The sequence below is a fragment of the Bombus affinis genome, chromosome 15, assembly GCF_024516045.1.
Source record: "Bombus affinis isolate iyBomAffi1 chromosome 15, iyBomAffi1.2, whole genome shotgun sequence".
NCBI lineage: Eukaryota > Metazoa > Arthropoda > Insecta > Hymenoptera > Apidae > Bombus > Bombus affinis.
In genome coordinates this window covers 7,501,827-7,520,460 of record NC_066358.1, presented here as the reverse complement: position 1 = coordinate 7,520,460, position 18,634 = coordinate 7,501,827, and the positions used below count along the sequence as shown (strand labels likewise).

Here is an 18,634-nt window from a genome sequence, read left to right as displayed (position 1 = left end):
CATCATATTTTTATGGAAGTTGAAGTATAAGTTATATGAGGGTAAATTTATGAGAACACATTAGATATATATTTTTGATAAAAAGATTTTATAAGTGAAATACATGTAAGAGGTATAAGGTCGATACAAAGGTATGTCACTACATGATAAAATTACTTAGCGATCAGTCATAGCGCAATATTGAGTACTAAGAAACTTCTTGTTGCAATCGAAATAATTTCTTCGGAACAAGATTTTCAAATCGCGGCTTACGAAAGATCGCATTAATTATTGAGAGTGATTATAAATCTACTGTTCATAACAAAAGAAAATTCACGGCATGAAAGAGTTGCACATGAGATAGTATTCTTGAGAAGCATTATAAGTTAGAAACAATTTTTATCTGTTTTATAATCATCTTTTCCATTTACATCCTTTTAATTCTGTTAGAATCCATAGTTTCATTCAAGGGCATAATGGAACAAAATTTAAAAATAGAGGTAAAAAGGAATTATTGTGCAACTTATAATAATAACATTTTCAGATATCATTTTTACATAATACTTTTTATATATATGGCTTTTGATCTGCTTATATATAAACCTACTAAAAAATACAATAATATAAAAAAGTAAGGGTAATAAAATATGCAACAATGATGTTTCTCAGTTCTAGAATATCTGACGGATAATTATTTAGACATACAAATGTGAACTACAACGCGGACGATGCAAATGGGAGTTATATTTTTTTTCTTTTCATAGCGAAGTATTACCTTGTTCCTCTCTGTTCTACTTTTTTTTCACTCTTGATGCTTACAAAAGTTTTGTTATCTCTGATTTATCAAGGGAACTTTTATGTTTCTAACAAATGGTATAAAAATGTGTGTGAGAAATGTAGAGAAAAATATATGCAATTTTCTTAAATACTTAAAGACGTTCAATCCATTGTATAAGAAACTTAATTCATGAACTTTTTCTTCTTTCAATTGTTGCATGAAACTTTTGGCACCTTTTCAATTTCTTACGATTGATGATTCTGTGCCTTTTCTATGTCAAAATACAATACTGGAATGTGTTATTTTGGATTGTTGAGCAAATTAAGCAATCATAAAAAAACAAATTGTATGATTTGTCGTACTTTCATTATTCTGGCGACTACAAGCTAAGGTTTGTTGAAACGGCATAGCACCCATGATTAATCTCTTTTTTACATATGATTATTAAGTTACCGATGCTGAAATATAAAAGTATAAAATGTGCGTGATTCTCGCATGGAAGCGTAAATTCCATGTTTGCTTGTAGACGTATTTGAAAATCGATATACTAAAATGGAGGGATCTTTGTTTATACAAAACTGCTTTCAATCACAGGAATAGGAACGCCATTACATTCTTAATAGTTACAAGAAACTATCGTTACATATGATTAGACTATTTTATTGGGTTGTAATATAAGTAAGTTCAATCAAATAAAGAAAAATACTGGGTTTAACCGAATTTACCTATGTTACAACCCAATATTGTATAAAAAATGGTCTATCTAAATGGAATAGGATACACTCGTATAAAATTGTAAATGAATACAGTTTATAGAAATGGTAAATCATTCTATCATTCTTAATTTCTATTAGACCATTAAACAGTATGAATTCAGTGTATATTGCATAGACAAAATAGGCATCTTTATACTACTTGCAATCTAAAAACATTCTCATTTCCTGACTACCAATAAATATGGAATTCACGCTTCGACATTCTAATCATAAATGCACAATGAATTGAAAGAATAATTTCGCGCTATGATACATTTTGGTGGATTTTCGATATTTTTTACAAATACTTTGGCGCAATTGAAAGAGTATAAAATTTGGTTTATTCATTATATTCGACATGGTTGTTAACCGCTTAAGATCCAGAAAAACGCTGAACGTACAACTACTTATCGTGTGTATACTTCGCCGTATAACATAATTGTCGACTTATAACTTAGTACGTGTAACTTTTTCATTCATGTGCGTGATGTATTGTAATAGAAATTTCTATTCTTGATTCATGAAAAAAGTATCGTTCGCTAGTATCACACGTATGATTATGATTACAGTAATGTATACACTGAGAGTACCATTGATAATGTTAAATAAAGAAAGGTACGTGGCATTAATAGGTATATAATATTATATAAATCATATGTCATTCTTTTGAGACTAATTATTTTATGGATCATTACATACTGTTTTATTTAGCAATAGAAAGGAGCAGTGCTTGTTGATTAATAACAAATTGTTTACAGAAAGAAACATTACTTTTTAAAAATAATATATTGATCAGACGTTTGGTTTTAAAAAATATTTAATAATTTTTCAAAGAAATTGTTAATTAATTTCCGATTTAAATGCAATTACAAGGATATCCATTCAAGCAATGCCCATTTCTAATTAATACACTAAAAAGTCTTCTATATTTTTAATTTAGAGTATTCTCAAATCTTATAAATAACACAATAAAATTATTCAGTAGATTCGTTTTCACTCAGTGCTAAAAACACACTTTGAAATAGTATGTGATCTCAAAATCATAAACATATAATCGAAACTATTGTCAAATTCTGGTAGATATCTGTAAATCTAAATCTCTAGTACAGCTCTTACTGTTAATTATCCTATGTAGTTATCCTTAATATCAAATGAATCAAATGGCAGTTAATAGAAATCATTTATAACAAGGACTGCAATCGCATTTTTTTACAAGGACTTCTTCACTGAACTATATAGAATATGTTACGAGAATTTTAACGCGAAGTTGGAAATACTTTAATGTCCAGTCCTCCGTTTCTTTTAAATAAAATTCGTACAATAACCTAGGTAATTATACCTATATTAAAATATTACCACAATTGAAGAAAATCGCACACGTATTGTTAACTTTTCTGAACAAAAATTTATGTTGAAAATATCATTCCATTTATAAATATTTCTCAACATGTACGATGCTAATATCGAAATACTTCCCCTCATGCTGTGATTTTTAACTTATAAATAAATTACGTTTCGAACAGCTACATATAAATTTATTTTATCTTACCGTTTTATTTTAATGACCTACCGATGTCGCACAATCTTCACTCATCCTGTAATTAAAATAACGAAATTGCAAATGTATTATTAAAGTTCAATGTATAAAGATATGATCATATCAATATGATCGAAATTTTTTAGTATTATAATACAAAAATTATTTTGTTTCCAACCTTACAATAAATGATACCTACCCATTCGTGCTCCTCTACACCTTCCATGTGATCCTGTTCCAAAGAGCACTGTATTACATCGCCCACAAAGTTGCTCATAGTTTTCTGGATCTACCACACATACATTAACAACACTCTCAGACCAAGTAAGAAATACAACTGCAAATCTTTTAAATTTATATTAAGAAATTCTATACAGTTTATACAGAAATGGTATATCTTGAAATGTTTTAAAGATTTGCAGCAATAATTATAAAAAGAATTAAAACATGTAAAAGAACGCATGCCAAAGTAATTAAAAATGATTGCACTCTATAAGGAATTTTTATATTTTTATATTTCACGATACGATACTATACTCATTTGATGATACTCACTGATTTGTTTTTAAATATTTACTTACTTCCTCTTGTTTAGCTTTTACGTCGGGATTCCATCCCAGTCTGTTGAAAGGTTGGGCAGATACAGAAAATGGAGTGGCTGATTGCTGTTTCGCCGCAACTGGGGCGGTAACTACACCTTGGCCTTGATTTTCAGTTACTATATATGAAACATAAATATTCATAACATTTTTAATACAAATACTATTATAATACTTTTAATAAAAATATTAATCATTGCTTACAATTGTCCATGCCAGGTGGTTTTAGGCTTATTCTATACGCTTGTTTGTTAGCTCCATTAAACCATTCAGTAGCAGTCATAGTTGGCTTCCACGTAACTTTTGTTGGTGGGAATAAATCATCTTGGAAAAGTTCACTCTGAAACAATTAAAATTAGCTTATTGTCCTTGCATTTTTGCTAACTATATTAAATCTACCTTTATACGTGGAACGGTGAAACTTAGAGGTTCTATCGTGTTATTTGTTAATCTTAAAGCCGATGCAAATTCTACACTAGCAACATCGCATTTATTCTTAGGAAGAAACGATAAACCCTGATGCAAACTGCTGCATCGATGATGGCTAAGTGGACAACAATATGGTGGTTCTTCTGTTACTTCAAAAGCATATATTGTAGAATCACCCTAAAAATATATTTTATATGAAACATATTTTCTAAATTATCTGTATCTTCTATTATCTTCTATTATTACTTATAAAGTATTTAAACTTTTTGGTATTCACTTACACGTCCTGTTAAAAAGAGCGTTGAACTGTCTTCGTCGTAATATGGCATCAAAATTGCAGGCGAAACATCTAATCCGACTGTAGTTAATGGAGTATTAAGATTGTCCGTTTTAAACACATATATTTGTCTTTCTGAAACTCTGAAAAAAAAAAAAAAAATATAAATAATAACAAGTTATTGTAATCTATATAGGGTGTCACTAAGTATGTGGAGAATATTTATAAAGTTAATTTTAAATATGAAAACTAAAATAAAGCTATGCAACTTGAAAAATAAGCTTGAATCAATATTTTTGTGTAGAAATCTTTCTTCATTGTTTTGATGTCTAGAATAGATTCTACAAATATCTCTCACATATTTTGTGAGACCCAGTATATGATTCAAATAATCGTATAAATCCTTACTTGTCAAAACCCAGTACAACGAGAAATTGTCCTTTCAATGCCCACACAACTCGTGCGCCTCTGGTACCAACAGGTCCTTTGCCAATCTTAACTGGCACATCGCTAGATCTTGGTTTGTAAACTCGCAACTTTCCATCTTTGCACGTACTCGCGAGATACTGACCGCATGGTGACCATGCTAAACTGAAAATTTGATCTGTATGTCCCATCAGAGTAATCTTCGCAACAGCCGTTTCGCAAGATGATAAAAGTGTCAGATCCCAAATTTTCACGGTCATATCGTAAGATGCCGATGCCAAAATATCTGATGCCAATGGATGAAATTTGATTAAATATATTTTATCGGTATGAGCCTTTATGGTGTGTTTTGGTTCGTTTGTTGGCTCTGCTAATCCGGATTCTGGTATTTCCCATAACCGGATCATTCCATCATCACATGCTATTAAAGAACAATAATATCACTATCATTTGACAAATGTTTTCATTACAAAATATTACAATAATTAAAAAAATATTGATTCCTTTACCGACAGCTAATCGTTGATTATCGAATGGATTCCATTGGAAATCCATTACAGTGGCACCATGTACTAATGCTGGCATTACACCATCTGGTAGCCTTCCAGTTTTCTTCAATTCAAGGACTGCTATTTTACCACCTGGTCCGCTAAGTGGCACCGCAACACGATCAGGGTTGGCTGAAATGATATAGTAATTATTGAAGGTAAATTTCTTGTATAAGAAGTATAAGTATTTCTTGTATAAGAAGTGAAGTATTTTATGCAAAATGCAAAGTACCATGAAAACCATCGCATTCTCCAGATATTTGACGACTAATGTTTCTTATATTTTCAATATGCGTAGATTTATGACCAGGTGTACCTTTCAGATGTCGAAATTTCGATACCCTACCTATGTACAATAAACGCAAGTCATTAATAATATATTTGTTGTATAAAAAAAATATTTATTTTTTATACTTTTCTTACCAAATACAGTTGATGTTCTCTTAGGTGTTGGAGTCACAGAATTATCCACTTTTTCCAAGCGAGGATCCATGCTCTGTTGACGCAACATCGAGATAACTTTCTTAACTTCGTCTTCTTTAATTACTTCACTTTTAGTTTTAAACGAATCTCTGCGCCTCAACATCGTTGGCGATCCCATTGCTTTCTCGGCTAAGTTTCCATCAGTTACAGACACAGAACGACTCTCATAAAGCCTTCTTCTCTCAGCTATAGAATTTCTATTTGCATTGCCCCGTTCAAAATTTCCAAGATCCTCGCTTTCAGGTGAGTCATCTTTGACTTTTATCTCAAATACTTTGCGTCTTTCCGCAGTGCTCGGCGTTTTCGGTTTATAACCAGAATCACTTGAATTAGCATCCTCCTCCAAAGAACTAGAATCGCTTTTTCCATTTTCCGCTTCTTTCATACGCTCATTATTAAATGACGGCGATTTCTCTGGTTCTGTATTGTTCTCTATTTGATTGTTCAGGTCATTTTGGTAGCCATTAGTATCACTATTCGGTGCAACAGGGACCGAAAATATCTTGTCGAATGAAAATTCTTGACTGCCAGACTTTGCTTGAAATGGTTTTGGTCCAAGTCGCGGCTAAAAACAAAGAAATAGTAAGAATTATTTTTTATTCTTCTAATAAAAATCTATTCGTAATAAGCTATTTATGGTGATTATGACTGTAATGAAATAAATGAAACGGTATATAAGGGGACACGATATCATCAAGCATACAGAAGTAGAACATTTTGTAAAATGAAATTCTTTTCATAACACTATTACTTTCTCTTATAGCCAGATTACAACCTTATATCCCCCAATCGCATTAGGGTTCACGGATGTAACTACTGAACCCACGCTTGGCGATGTACGAGGACGTGCGACTGGCTTCGGTTCATCCTCGGAAATGCTATTAGTTCTCGACGATCTTGGCAGAGGCTTCGGTGGAATCACTTGCCCTCCGTTCTGCACTTTATTTTTGTCATCTTCGACCTCGATTTTCTTCATATCTTCTAACTTTTCGATATCGTTCTCGGGCATTGGCTCTTTCTCGATCACCTCTTGTGTCTTTGTGTAAGTTTTCGGCGTGGTGACGGTGGTCGGTTTGGTCGATTGCTTCTGCTCCACTTTTATTTCTCGTTCATTTTCTTTGAGCGTCGCTAAGTTTCCCTTATGTACCTGAGAGTAAATTCCTTAATAACGCAAACTGTTTGAACGAAATTAGCAAAGTCCGACATCCATTTTCAAGATTTTCTTTCTACGTCAATGATATGTGTAATTTCTACAAGCTTGTCACATGTACATACGCATTATCTGCACATTTGTAATTGCGGAAAAAATATAAGGGAACAATGCAAATAAACAACAATCTCGAAACCTGTTTTTTCTACACCTAAACGTAGCAAAAAGTTTGAGAATGTATGTACAAAAAGAAAGAGTATATCGAAGCATTCGCCTAAGAACACAAGAATAACTATGTTTCGCGCATACGTAGAATTACTTACGCTGATAGAATAAGCTACAGAACATCAATTGCCATTTAAATTACACGTGCCAGGAATAACACTTTGAATGGTGCTAATGTATAAACTATAAAACATACATTGGATATCTGAAACGTGAAAAAATATACACAGAACATGAAGAAATAAAATCAAATGATGCAAAATAAAACGTACATTATCAGCCAAAACTTTTTTCTTAAATAAAATGCATATAAAAGATTATGAACTTACAGCACAAATAATGAAAATAATTATATCATGTTCTACTTCTATATTACTCTCATATGCATATGTATATCACACAAATAGCAAAATATCAGAAAATGCAATTTTAATCTTTATGATGTATTCATTAATTTTACATTGCTTAATTACATTATCTGATACATTGTGCTATTATTCATTTTGCACTATATATCTATAATAATAATTAATTGTAAATACAATCGAATGTCACACAACACATTTAAAAAAATGTTTACAAAAATACATTTTCAAAAACTTGTTTCAAAATTAGCAAACTAGATAGCAAAATGGATAATGAAATGAAATGAAATGATGATGATAAGCGTGCAATTTAATAAAATCATATATTCATAAAAAATGATAAACTTTATTATAATTTTCTATGTCCTCTATGAAAAATCCTACATTTTACACATCTTTCAAACTTAAAAGTGCCCAAAAATGTATAGAAACATTTACTTACAGCAATGGGTTCCTCCCCTTTATTTCTTTTAGCAGGATCTAAGGATATTTTTGGAACAGGCATATTGTGTCCTTTAATCCAGGCCGCTGCATTATTTTGTGCAATACACCCTACTGTATCTGGGTATATATCTGCATGAAAATCCCTGTATGTCTAGAATAGAAATTTCAGAATTTCTTATCTCTCTGAAATATGTTACAAACTGCATTTTTATACTACAATGCACTTACTTTTCGTGGAACTTGATACATAATAGGTATCACCATATTAGACGTAAGTTGTAGTAATCTATTAACTTCAGCTTGCATCACATTTAATGCTCGTTTTGGTACCAAACATACTCCTTTTGTTTGCTCTCCACTGTGGCGTATGCCTTCAACTAGAAATGGATCTTTATCCATAACTTCCATGTACATAATAGTAGTATCTCCTTTTCCAGCCAGGAAAAGCATGTTTGTATCAGGATCAAACAGAGGCATTAGAATCCTATGGAATATACTTTGTGTTTATGGTAGAATCAATTTAATAAGATTAGTGATTAATGAATTCTCACCCTGTGCTACAATCCAATTCTAACATTTTTACTGGTTCATTTAGATGCCTCAAATCTCTTATATAAACTTGTCTTAATCTAGCTGCATCAAATCCAGTAGTAAGTATTCTGTCACTATTATTTAGCCAAACACATCTAGAATCTTTGATACTTTGATGACTGGAACAAGAATTGACGATGCAAGTAGAAGCACGAGCATCTATTATTCTTAATTGTTTGTCTTTGCAGGATGTAGCTAAGATCACACCATCTTGCTTCCAACTTAAAGACTGAATTACATCTGTATGTTCATTGTTGGCTGTAATATAATAAAGCAGTATTAACTAAATTGGAAATTATTGGAAAACGTTTCACCTAGTAAGAAATATGATATTGTAATTACAAAATAGTTCTTGTTGTGAAATCACATCCCATAAAGACAGGTTTGTATATGATACTGTTGTTAAAAGGTGTTCAGCAGAAGGGTGCCAACACACCACCTCTACTCTTCTTTGACGGTGGGAGAATGTACATTCAGGATTACATAGAGGTTCTTCCAAGCCAGCTTCTGGAATGTGCCACAACTTGACCTACAATAAATAACATAATAATTTATAAGATATTTAATTAAATAATAAACAAAGTTATAAAACAATATATAAAAACATTGTGACGTACAAGACAATCTTGTGAACCAGTTGCTAATAAACCATCATGAAATGGAGAAAAATCCATATCTGTTACTGTATCTGCATGAGCATGAAGTAATGGCATAGTTTTACTTTTTCTACCACAATCCTCCAGTGGTAACACAGCAAGATTAGATCCTGATTGAAAAAAACAAAAAAAGATATAATTTAACACAAAAATATGGAATATATAATTTATATTAAAATATATAAATATACCATTATGATCTACATTAAATGCCATAAATGCAGCAGATGCTGCAATATTATTGCCGTAAGTTTGATACGAGCCAACTGAGATGTCTCTAATGCAGGCCTCTGGTTTAGGAACAATTGGAGCTGCATTTTTATATTTGGATGCTTTGAAACGCCAAGCCATTTTGACGTTTTCAACTTTATACTTTCTGGACTAACTTCTGTTTAAACCATGTAATCTGATAAAGATAATGTTACACATAAACAAGTTACTTTAATTTAAGTGGTGTTCATTAACTGTTTTTAGTAAAAATGTATAAGAAAAATGTGGATGAATATATCTTTATTTATTACAAAATTTTTGTTAAATTTTATGATTGATTTATTGTTGTTATCTAGATGTGTACAAAATATAACGCTAACGGAGGGTTTCGACACTGGTACAAGCTGTGCATGACTAATAATTTGGGGGTGAGAACCACCCCACCCTTATCTGTCGTAAATGTCGTAACTCCGCAAGTAATAACAATGACAATCAAATATAATTTCTGAAACGGAGAAAAATGAAATTCAGCGATGCTTCTACTCACAAGCTGCTGATTGGCGTGACTTTGCACGCGTTTCACAAGATATTTGCACAGAATACAATTTAGCAAAGAACCAGCTACTATAAACACAACGACGATGGCAGGTAGGCGTCTCTGATCTCCACGGCTGACAGGCGGAAACAGGAAAGTCCTCCCCACCAAAAAACTTTTTCTATCTTTGTCGATCACAAGTAACATCATACAATGTGTTCCAAAGAAATAAAATGTCATATAGAAATAAGAAACAAAAGGGTTGAAGGCTGAGAAAAGCTTTTATCACTAGGAACGTAAAAAATTCAAATTATTTATAACTGTTTTCAGTACTTAAGAAATATCATAAAATATTCTAAAATACTCAATCTTAAAGGAATATATTGTATATCTTATTAAATCAGAATAAAATGTATTACATAGTAAATAATTAAAAACCAAAAGCATAATTTATCTAGAGCTCAATATACGTAAGTTCATGGTAAAATAAAGAAGAGAAGTGATATTTCAAATTATTATATAAAATTGTTCTTGTACTAATAATTATTTGAATTGAATTATAAAAGATAAGTTCAACTATTGAATAAAAAATTTAATAATCTTATATTCTATTAAAACGTTTATCACATTTTTAGAATATATATTTTTATTAAACACACGTACATTTGTATTTGTATGGCACCCTATATATGTCTAGTTACGTTCGGAAATCAGCTGCTAGTATAGAGAATATTGGTCGTCATTCCAGCCATATGTGAAAGAAATGGCGATAATTTTAGCATTGACGAAATTGATGATGTCGACGGATTTATGAGTTTTTTAAATTATTCATTTAACGGAGTGTTAAAAATGTTTGACCATCCAATGAGTTGTTGAATAATCTGAACTATTGTAATAACAATCCATAAATCATGATTGAGAGATAAAGACGTATATTAATCTGCGCAAACGCAAGAGGAGGGATTATTCGTACTTAAATTTGAAATGTATATTTAAATCAAGTTCTCATGTATCTTCTTTTTTTCATTTACTGTTATTCTCTTAACAAAGCCAATTGCAATAATGGAACAACCTTTAAAGAAGACAAGTCTGCCAAAACAGCCTGAAAATAAGTAATTAATAAAATAAATTTAAATAAATAAGAAGTAGCAAATAAATAATTGGCAGATGAATAATTAATATAAAATCTATTCCTACCTCAACACTTTGTTGATTATTAACTTGCATTAAATTTTCTTTTCGAAAGCTCAAAATAGTGACCGCGAGTAAGGGGATAATTTCTAACGAATCGTATGCTAAAATTAAGTCCCAGAGGCAAAGCAACTGTTCTGGTGGTAAATGACCACTGAAGCCTCTCATGATCCACTTAAAAACAATTCTTACCCTAAAAATAAATATTGTTTAATGATGGTATGAATGTACAAAATAAATTGAACTTACGGTTGTATGTGAATGTTTCTAAAGTGAATCCAAAGCAATGGTTCGTGGCATTGCAGTAACCTCTCGAAAAGCAAACACAGTGCTACAATACCTTGTTCGTGGCTAGATACGGTGTGCAATCGAAACCAATATCGTAAATAAAAAGCTCGAAACGTATAATACATTGCGCACGGGTCATCGTATAGGTAACAAAATGGCGTAGCTAAAATATTATATATATATTATATATAATATTAATAATATTAACAATATTCAAATAACAACTTAATTGAATTTTATATATTCTTATGGACTAGTATTTCTTACGGTCATAGATTTCTTTATATTGATTTCAAACAATGTTTAATATATTATACCATACATCGTGAACCCATGAAATGGAATCACACCGCTTGGTGGGAAGACTAGGGTGTTTTCCAAAGTGGCTGGCTTCCCTTGTAAAACAGCGTGTATGACTTGACCTCCAGCACTTCTGTCGGTTGTAACTGGTGCTAATACTTCTGAATCACGAGAAAAACATAACATTGTTTTATATAAAACGTCTTCAAACACAAAATACTGATCGTCATTTCGTGCTGTTAGCTGCACATCCTAAAATAAAAGTAATTGGAAATATAATTTGGGAGAATGAGCGAAAATAAATTTAAAAATTATTTAAAAAATTTAAAATTTACCTTTATTATCAATTTATCTATAACGATATCGTACTGTAACACCATATTTTTTAATTCTTCATAATATTCTATATCCTAAAAAATATTCAGATTGTAATTTTTTTTCTTAAGAAAAGAAATAACATTTAACAACATTTTTACATTTTGTTTTACTGTGGATCCTAATACAAGGGACCAAAGACTGCCACGAAGTGCTCGAGGAGCCCCACGCTTTAAGAATTGTTGCGCTATCGGAGCGTGATTCGATTTCAATACCTTCTCACCGATGAAAATCCTCTCCTCTTCTAGATTTCCAAAATTTTCTGAACTTGGCATGTCTGGATTTACACCAAGTAATGACATACCCTTTGCTAACTCCAAATACACGCGTCTCTATTAAAGAAAAAATAATAATTCACTATTCATATTAGTCTGTAATTCGAACATATCTATTTATTTAAAAAAATAGAACAAAAAATAGTATACCAATTGCGTGAGTGTTTTTACACGAATTTGTATATGACTGAACTCCCAATTCAATTCGTCCCTGGAAAATTATTATTTTTTATTAATATTGAGAAAAATAATGTGATTTTTATTTGAAAAATAATGCATATTTACGAATGTTTTTTGAAAGCAGGATTTCGTATAGAAAACAGCACATCTAAAAAATCTTTTGGAGCATAAAGAGGTCTATATTGTGATAGATCTAAATATTAAATAAAAGAAAATTTAAATTGATTAAGATAATCATTCCAGTACTTTTACTAGAACTTTTATTCACTGAATCAATATTAAAGTCACCGATATCATAAGTGCTTAATTCATTCCATTTTTCAGCAAATTCTTCGCGATCTGCGTTCGGTCTTATGCGTGCTAATGGCACATTTAATTCATTACAGGTGGAATTTAATGACTTTTGTATTCTACGTTCCCATTGAATTTGAGCTTTTTTCAAATAAGTTAGATCTACTTCTTCCATGGATATTTCTGTTGCAGTTGATAAAGAACCCTTAAAAAACATTTAGTTAAAAGGAAAGTTCACGTTTAGACAATAAGTTCTGAATAGATAAAAACTAATAAAAATTATGTCTACCTGTGATCTGACCCAATGAAATACAGTATTTCTAATTTCTGTTTCTAAACCATTACTTTTTAACGCCTCCAGTAATGTATTTTTAAAGTCTTCTCTCTTTACTGCAGTAGAAGCAACAAGTTTCTAAAAAGAGGTTAAAATTGTCTGTAGCGTTTTTGATTTTTCGAATACTTTGCATTTCAAGTTCCACATTAAAAGCAGCTCTATATTTCTTTGGAATCTTATCTTTAATTAGAATTACTTTTTTTATTTTTTAAATAGATAAACTTTCTTAAATATTCAAATCTTTGTTTTGAAAAAGTTATCAATTTTTGTTATTAATGAGGCTAATGATTATATTTATGTACTTTGCGAGTACCTGAATTTCAGCATAAAGACTTTTATAATTGGCCATACTTTGAATTTCCTCCGTTAATTTTTCCGCAGACCTTTGTAATGATGTTTTCTTAGAGTTATCCGCATTTTCAGTCATAGCTGTATACTTAGAGAATTCTTAATCAGCCCGAATCGTTTTATAATCAAATCTGAAAAATGATCGCCATTTGTAAATAAATTCATTCCCGCAGTCGCAGTGATGAACAAAGGGGTGAGTTGTCGGTCGCGCGATCGAACATTCAAACTTACTTTAGAAATAGCTCACTTAAGTCTTTCATGACCTCGGCAATGTTTTTTATATTGATAAATAAATAATAATTTATACTATATCATCGTCTCTGTTCCTGCAAAATGTTTCGTATTGATTTACACACACACACACATATATATATATATATATAACGATTATATATATATAACTTATTTATTTTACATCATTAAATACAATTTTTTTTGTGAGATACTGATTTACGTTATTGTATTATTAATTGCATTTAATAAAACTTACTTTATCATTTTTTTGGTTGGGAGGCTAAGAAAGATACTATTATTATTATTATTATTTACCGTTCTTTTGAATATATAATTTGACAATCCTTAATTATATGTATGAAAATATCTCAACGAATTTTTTTAGTATTCTTTATGTGATAAAAATTGTGTCAAACTTAAAAGACTCCAGAATGTTGTTTAACAATTAAGAAAATTGCCTGTTTATCTCTTTAGAGTTTTACAGTTACTCAGATAGGCTCAGGTAGAGGATTTTCCTTACAGCATATCTTTTTGAACGTTCGAAAGATCCCATGGCGAAATTGCAGGCCGGTGCGCTTGCAGGAAAATGGCGGTGCGATAACCTGTGTTTTGAAACGTAACGTTGTATGTTATCGCTTACACGAATGGATATCTCAAACATGCTTGAAGTACAAGTGGACGAAGTGAAGGAGGTAGACATTAAAGAAAACGGTGAGGTCGCGAAGTCTCGCAAGATGACTTTCTATGAATTATCGTGAAATATAATGTCTAACCTTCATATTGTAGTAACTCCCAAGGAATTACTTCCGAGTACGACTAATGCTCCAGTACCTATTTCCCAAGAGGAATATAATTATTACAAGCTTATGTTTGGCAATGGTAAATTTATAATATTTATTCACAATTCATTTTCATCGTCTGTTAACTTCTTCTTTTTCAACAAATTCGTTTTTAACGTTATTTGATACAGCATGCTGCCTTTTTTGCATAATTTTACGATGTAGAAATGTTCACGTGAATTTAAAAAAAAAACACAAATGCGACAACAGAAGTTATGTTCTAAGATACATATACTGCAATTCCTTATTTTACAGAATTTTTGATAGAAAAAACATACAATAGTGATCTAGTGAGATACATATATATTTTCTAAGTTATATTCAATGCAACAAATATAATTTTAATATAATAAATTAAGTTTTTTAAGTTCTTAATGTATAATAAGACTTACAAGTCATAGGAGAATAAACTTTTAAAAAATTATTAAATTGATGTGTTTTAGATATCTCAGTAGTGCAGTTCCAAAGACTGCATTGTACCGCATGCGATGCACACATTGGCTCTGCACCAGCAGATGCTCATAACATGTTTGAACATCCTGTATTACATACATTACTGTGTGCAAAATGCAAAGATTTCTATGGTGATGGCACTTTTGAACAAGGTATATACTTTATTGGTATCTACATCTAAAAACTCAACAAAATTTGATGGGCTTTCTTAATTATATTTTACAGGTGATGATGATACAGATATGTTTTGTAGATGGTGTGCAAATGGTGGTAACTTATACTGCTGTTCCTTTTGTAGCAACACTTTCTGTTACAAATGTATTAAAAGAAACTTTGATCCCATATTGAGAAAAAAAATTGAAGCAGTTGAGAGATGGAAATGCTTTGTCTGTGATCCTACAGATCTGTATAATGCTAGAGGAACTTGTTGGGCCTTGCTTCAGCATATTCAAACGATAAATAGGTAAACAATTACTAAAATAGAAATAAAAAAATAAAAAATTTCTCTTAAATTTAATTACATGTATTTTAAATGATTTCAGAATATATCAAAATTGTAAGTTGCCTCAAGAGGAAATAGACGACAAAATGAACACTGACGAATCGAAATGCTGTCCGCGCAGAAGAAAACGGAAGCGTCGACGAAATGGCTCGAATTCGGAAGAAGAGGATGAAACTTACATGCCTAAACAAATAGTACCAAATGCTGTTCCCAAACGCAAAAAAAAGGGTCGTGGCAAAACAAAATTTTCCAACGGTAATAGTATATCTATGTCTGATAAATATATCGGAATATCAGACAACACTTCCACGGATAACAATAGAATATTACCATCTTTACTCTCATGCGAGCAAACGATGGTTGAATGCGAAAATACCACTATTGGAGCGGACGGTACTATTATCTCGCAATCTCAAGTAAACCCTGGTCATCATAGAATGAATCTCCCCATTGCTCAACAACCAACGATGTATAACACGGCTGTTATGAATGTTGTTGCAAATTCTAATTTTTTGCAATCTTCATCACCTATTGCACCTCGTCGTCATGTACCTACTTCGCTAAACCAGACGAACCAAGTGAATTTATATCAGACACTACATTCTACGCCAACGTCAATGGTTACTATACCTAATCAGAACATTAACTTAATACATCGACCACGCTTCTTCTTGCCTAAGCCGCAGGCACCGTGTACAAATACGAACCTGAATATCATTGAGATCGAAAGTGATTCAGAAGACGTAGCTGTTGTGGGTCCATCAGGAGTTCCACCTACTAGCAGTTCCAATAGTAATGACAAAGCAGTACCTGTTGCTCTTCTAAGTTCATCTTCTAAGAATAATTATACTATTACAGTGAAACAAGATGTACAAAAAAGGCATAACGCGAAGACATTAAACCAAAGGTTACTTCCTCATGGCAAAGAGATTAATAGTATTCTGCTTCATCTAAAGATGAAATTCCAAGATTTGTTCGATACGACTAAACGAGAGGAATTTAAAAACTATGAACCGACCGACGCTCGTCTTTTAATCAAACAGTTTCATTCTGACATACGCGATACTGTGACTCAATTAGCGTATATTAATGACAGAATAATACGTGAATATAATAGGTGGAGAAAATATTCAACAAAAATGGGACTTACTCAGTCTGTAGATAAGAATAATATTCGCAAGACTTATCGCGGAAAGTGCGAAGAAATACCTCTTGATATGACTTGCGTAAATGAATCCGACGAGGATTCCAATATTGACGAAGAAATAGAGTACGGTATTATGGGCCCATCTGATCTGGTTGGTAATACAAGTGTGGTCGATGGAATAAATTTCTTCAAAAAGAGAAGCACTATAGAACGAGCTGTAGGCAATCATTCTGTTCTGTTGGTAGATAAATCTGTACAAATAAATTCTACAGAATTGGAAAATTATGATAGGTCTATATTGTATTTTGCTTTGACGAAAAGTAATAAACAATCAGGGAAAAAGGATAATGTTTCGACATTGCCTGTAAAAAAGGGCAATAAGCAATCTTGCAGTTATGAAGATCATTTTATTCAGTTCTTACAAAAACAGAGTGTAAACTCTCAAAGCAAGCAAGCTGAAAATTCTGAAGAGTTGCCCGATCCAAACGAAACATCATTAAAGGATCTAATAGAAGCTAATTCGCCATACGTTTCTGAAATGCTAGAAACTATGGATAAGTCAACTGCTTCAAGTAGCAATATTTCAAGTATTTCTGTTAAGAAGGAAAGTGATCTGAAGTTCTATGAATCGCGACAGGGAAACTCAATTACTTGCAGAGCTGTTGATGATTTTTCGAAAATGGTTAGTAACATAAATAATGATTTAGTTAAAAAGACTGCCGCGAATGAATTTATTGATAATAATTCGAGGAAAGAAGCTAAAACACAAAAAGGACATTTTTCCATTACAGGTGAAGTTGATACAGTAAGTGTATTAAAAAATAAAGGACAACATTTGAGCATAACCGGTACTATAGAATCTGAAGATGACTGTACTATTATTGATGATTAATTAAAAAATAGTTATTTAACATCTTTCGTGAGTTTCATTAGTACTTCAATCGAATTATTTTCTATTTATTATTTATGATTAATCAGTTGTGCGAGTATTGTTTTGAAAAATTATAAGTATAGAAATCAGTATCACGGAAAACACCTTATCATTTTTATTTATCTTTACATGATGATACGATATTTTGAATTTGTCATAGCAATTCTCGTACATTTGACTGTACTAAAAAATTCCTAATTGATCACTTAATATTTTTAAGATACATAGGTATATATCTTTCACGAAATTTTTGGAAACTGTTTTGTTAATTTATTAAAATATGTACTAATTAAAATTATAGGTAATACCAATTAATAGAATAAGAATACCAACAATATTGTTCATTTTTAGATAAGTAGAAACATGTCATAGTTTTGTTTTGTACAAATATTATATGAAATGAACGATGTAAAAAGTTCTAATAATGTTTTTTTTACATAATTGATAATTGTTAGAGCAGGAAATTTCTTGCATAAATTCAGCTTATAATTTTTTTACACTTATTATTTTCGGAATTATCGAATAAGATGGAGAACTTAATGCATGAATGCTTTTAATGTCAGTATAGATATGTTTCATATGGTTATCTAACGATATAGTTATATTTACATAAATATTAAATGTTCAATCATTATAAGCGAATAGATATGCAAGAATGGCGGAAAAGAAGGCCACGAAAATGTTAAATATGTTTTATATATACTAACGTATTATATCTATATCATGTCAAAATAATTCAAGCTGTAGTAAATGGCAAATTCATCTGTTAACTTTAAGTAAAGCTGAACCTGAAGAATAAATTTCTTTCAAACCGTTAAGCATAGCTATTTTTCATAGACTCTGTAGCAAAGTGTCTTCTGCTTGTTTTTCGTTTGGAGGGAGGGGAGATTCAGAAGGAAGAAAATTTTGGGAAAATTGGTATTTTTTCTTTGTTCAATTTCAATTGCATCTTGAATTTA

General features: G+C 31.2%; 3 protein-coding genes across 5 annotated transcripts; 1 reads left to right on the top strand and 2 right to left on the bottom strand.

The window, feature by feature from the left end:
* Positions 1–67: 67 nt before the first annotated feature.
* Positions 68–10,167, bottom strand: LOC126924834 (coronin-7). 2 transcript variants are annotated; one of them, XM_050739729.1, is made up of 18 exons: positions 10,000–10,167; positions 9,434–9,648; positions 9,204–9,352; positions 8,929–9,115; positions 8,547–8,844; positions 8,224–8,479; positions 7,994–8,146; positions 6,587–6,958; positions 5,752–6,376; positions 5,561–5,674; positions 5,290–5,460; positions 4,763–5,201; positions 4,359–4,497; positions 4,048–4,254; positions 3,853–3,988; positions 3,631–3,767; positions 3,249–3,338; positions 68–3,107 (listed from the first exon to the last, which is right to left on the bottom strand). In XM_050739729.1, the coding sequence occupies exons 2-18, from the start codon at positions 9,591–9,593 to the stop codon at positions 3,099–3,101; spliced, it is 3,642 nt and encodes a 1,213-aa protein (XP_050595686.1). In that variant the 5' UTR covers positions 9,594–9,648; positions 10,000–10,167; the 3' UTR covers positions 68–3,098. The 2 variants fall into 2 exon arrangements, with proteins under 2 accessions (XP_050595686.1, XP_050595687.1); XM_050739730.1 differs by lacking the exon at positions 6,587–6,958.
* A 448-nt stretch (positions 10,168–10,615) lies between these two features.
* LOC126924846 (TBC1 domain family member 19) lies at positions 10,616–14,405 on the bottom strand. The gene is made up of 13 exons (XM_050739777.1): positions 14,324–14,405; positions 13,801–13,895; positions 13,535–13,700; positions 13,177–13,299; positions 12,885–13,092; positions 12,702–12,789; positions 12,567–12,627; positions 12,243–12,473; positions 12,102–12,176; positions 11,784–12,018; positions 11,428–11,629; positions 11,185–11,371; positions 10,616–11,089 (listed from the first exon to the last, which is right to left on the bottom strand). Exons 3-13 carry the CDS (start codon positions 13,646–13,648, stop codon positions 11,021–11,023), a joined length of 1,593 nt encoding a protein of 530 aa, XP_050595734.1. The 5' UTR covers positions 13,649–13,700; positions 13,801–13,895; positions 14,324–14,405; the 3' UTR covers positions 10,616–11,020.
* LOC126924839 (uncharacterized) lies at positions 14,367–18,493 on the top strand. 2 transcript variants are annotated; one of them, XM_050739752.1, is made up of 6 exons: positions 14,367–14,514; positions 14,590–14,682; positions 15,086–15,247; positions 15,321–15,558; positions 15,638–17,426; positions 17,536–18,493. In XM_050739752.1, exons 1-6 carry the CDS (start codon positions 14,430–14,432, stop codon positions 17,551–17,553), a joined length of 2,385 nt encoding a protein of 794 aa, XP_050595709.1. In that variant the 5' UTR covers positions 14,367–14,429; the 3' UTR covers positions 17,554–18,493. The 2 variants fall into 2 exon arrangements, with proteins under 2 accessions (XP_050595709.1, XP_050595708.1); XM_050739751.1 differs by having other exon boundaries at positions 15,638–18,493.
* The last annotated feature ends 141 nt before the right edge of the window (positions 18,494–18,634 follow it).

Coding starts and splice junctions, on each gene's coding strand:
- LOC126924846 (XM_050739777.1), bottom strand. CDS start 13,648: ATGACTGAAAATGCGGATAACTCTAAGAAAACATCATTACAAAGGTCT. Junction 13,093..13,176: donor TTCATTGGGTCAGATCACAG/GTAGACATAATT, acceptor ATGTTTTTTAAG/GGTTCTTTATCAACTGCAAC. Junction 12,474..12,566: donor TAAAAACACTCACGCAATTG/GTATACTATTTT, acceptor TTTCTTTAATAG/AGACGCGTGTATTTGGAGTT.
- LOC126924839 (XM_050739751.1), top strand. CDS start 14,430: ATGTTATCGCTTACACGAATGGATATCTCAAACATGCTTGAAGTACAA. Junction 14,683..15,085: donor CAAGCTTATGTTTGGCAATG/GTAAATTTATAA, acceptor GATGTGTTTTAG/ATATCTCAGTAGTGCAGTTC. Junction 15,559..15,637: donor CATATTCAAACGATAAATAG/GTAAACAATTAC, acceptor AAATGATTTCAG/AATATATCAAAATTGTAAGT.
- LOC126924834 (XM_050739729.1), bottom strand. CDS start 9,593: ATGGCTTGGCGTTTCAAAGCATCCAAATATAAAAATGCAGCTCCAATT. Junction 4,498..4,762: donor GTTGTACTGGGTTTTGACAA/GTAAGGATTTAT, acceptor TTTTTTTTTCAG/AGTTTCAGAAAGACAAATAT. Junction 4,255..4,358: donor CGCTCTTTTTAACAGGACGT/GTAAGTGAATAC, acceptor ATATATTTTTAG/GGTGATTCTACAATATATGC.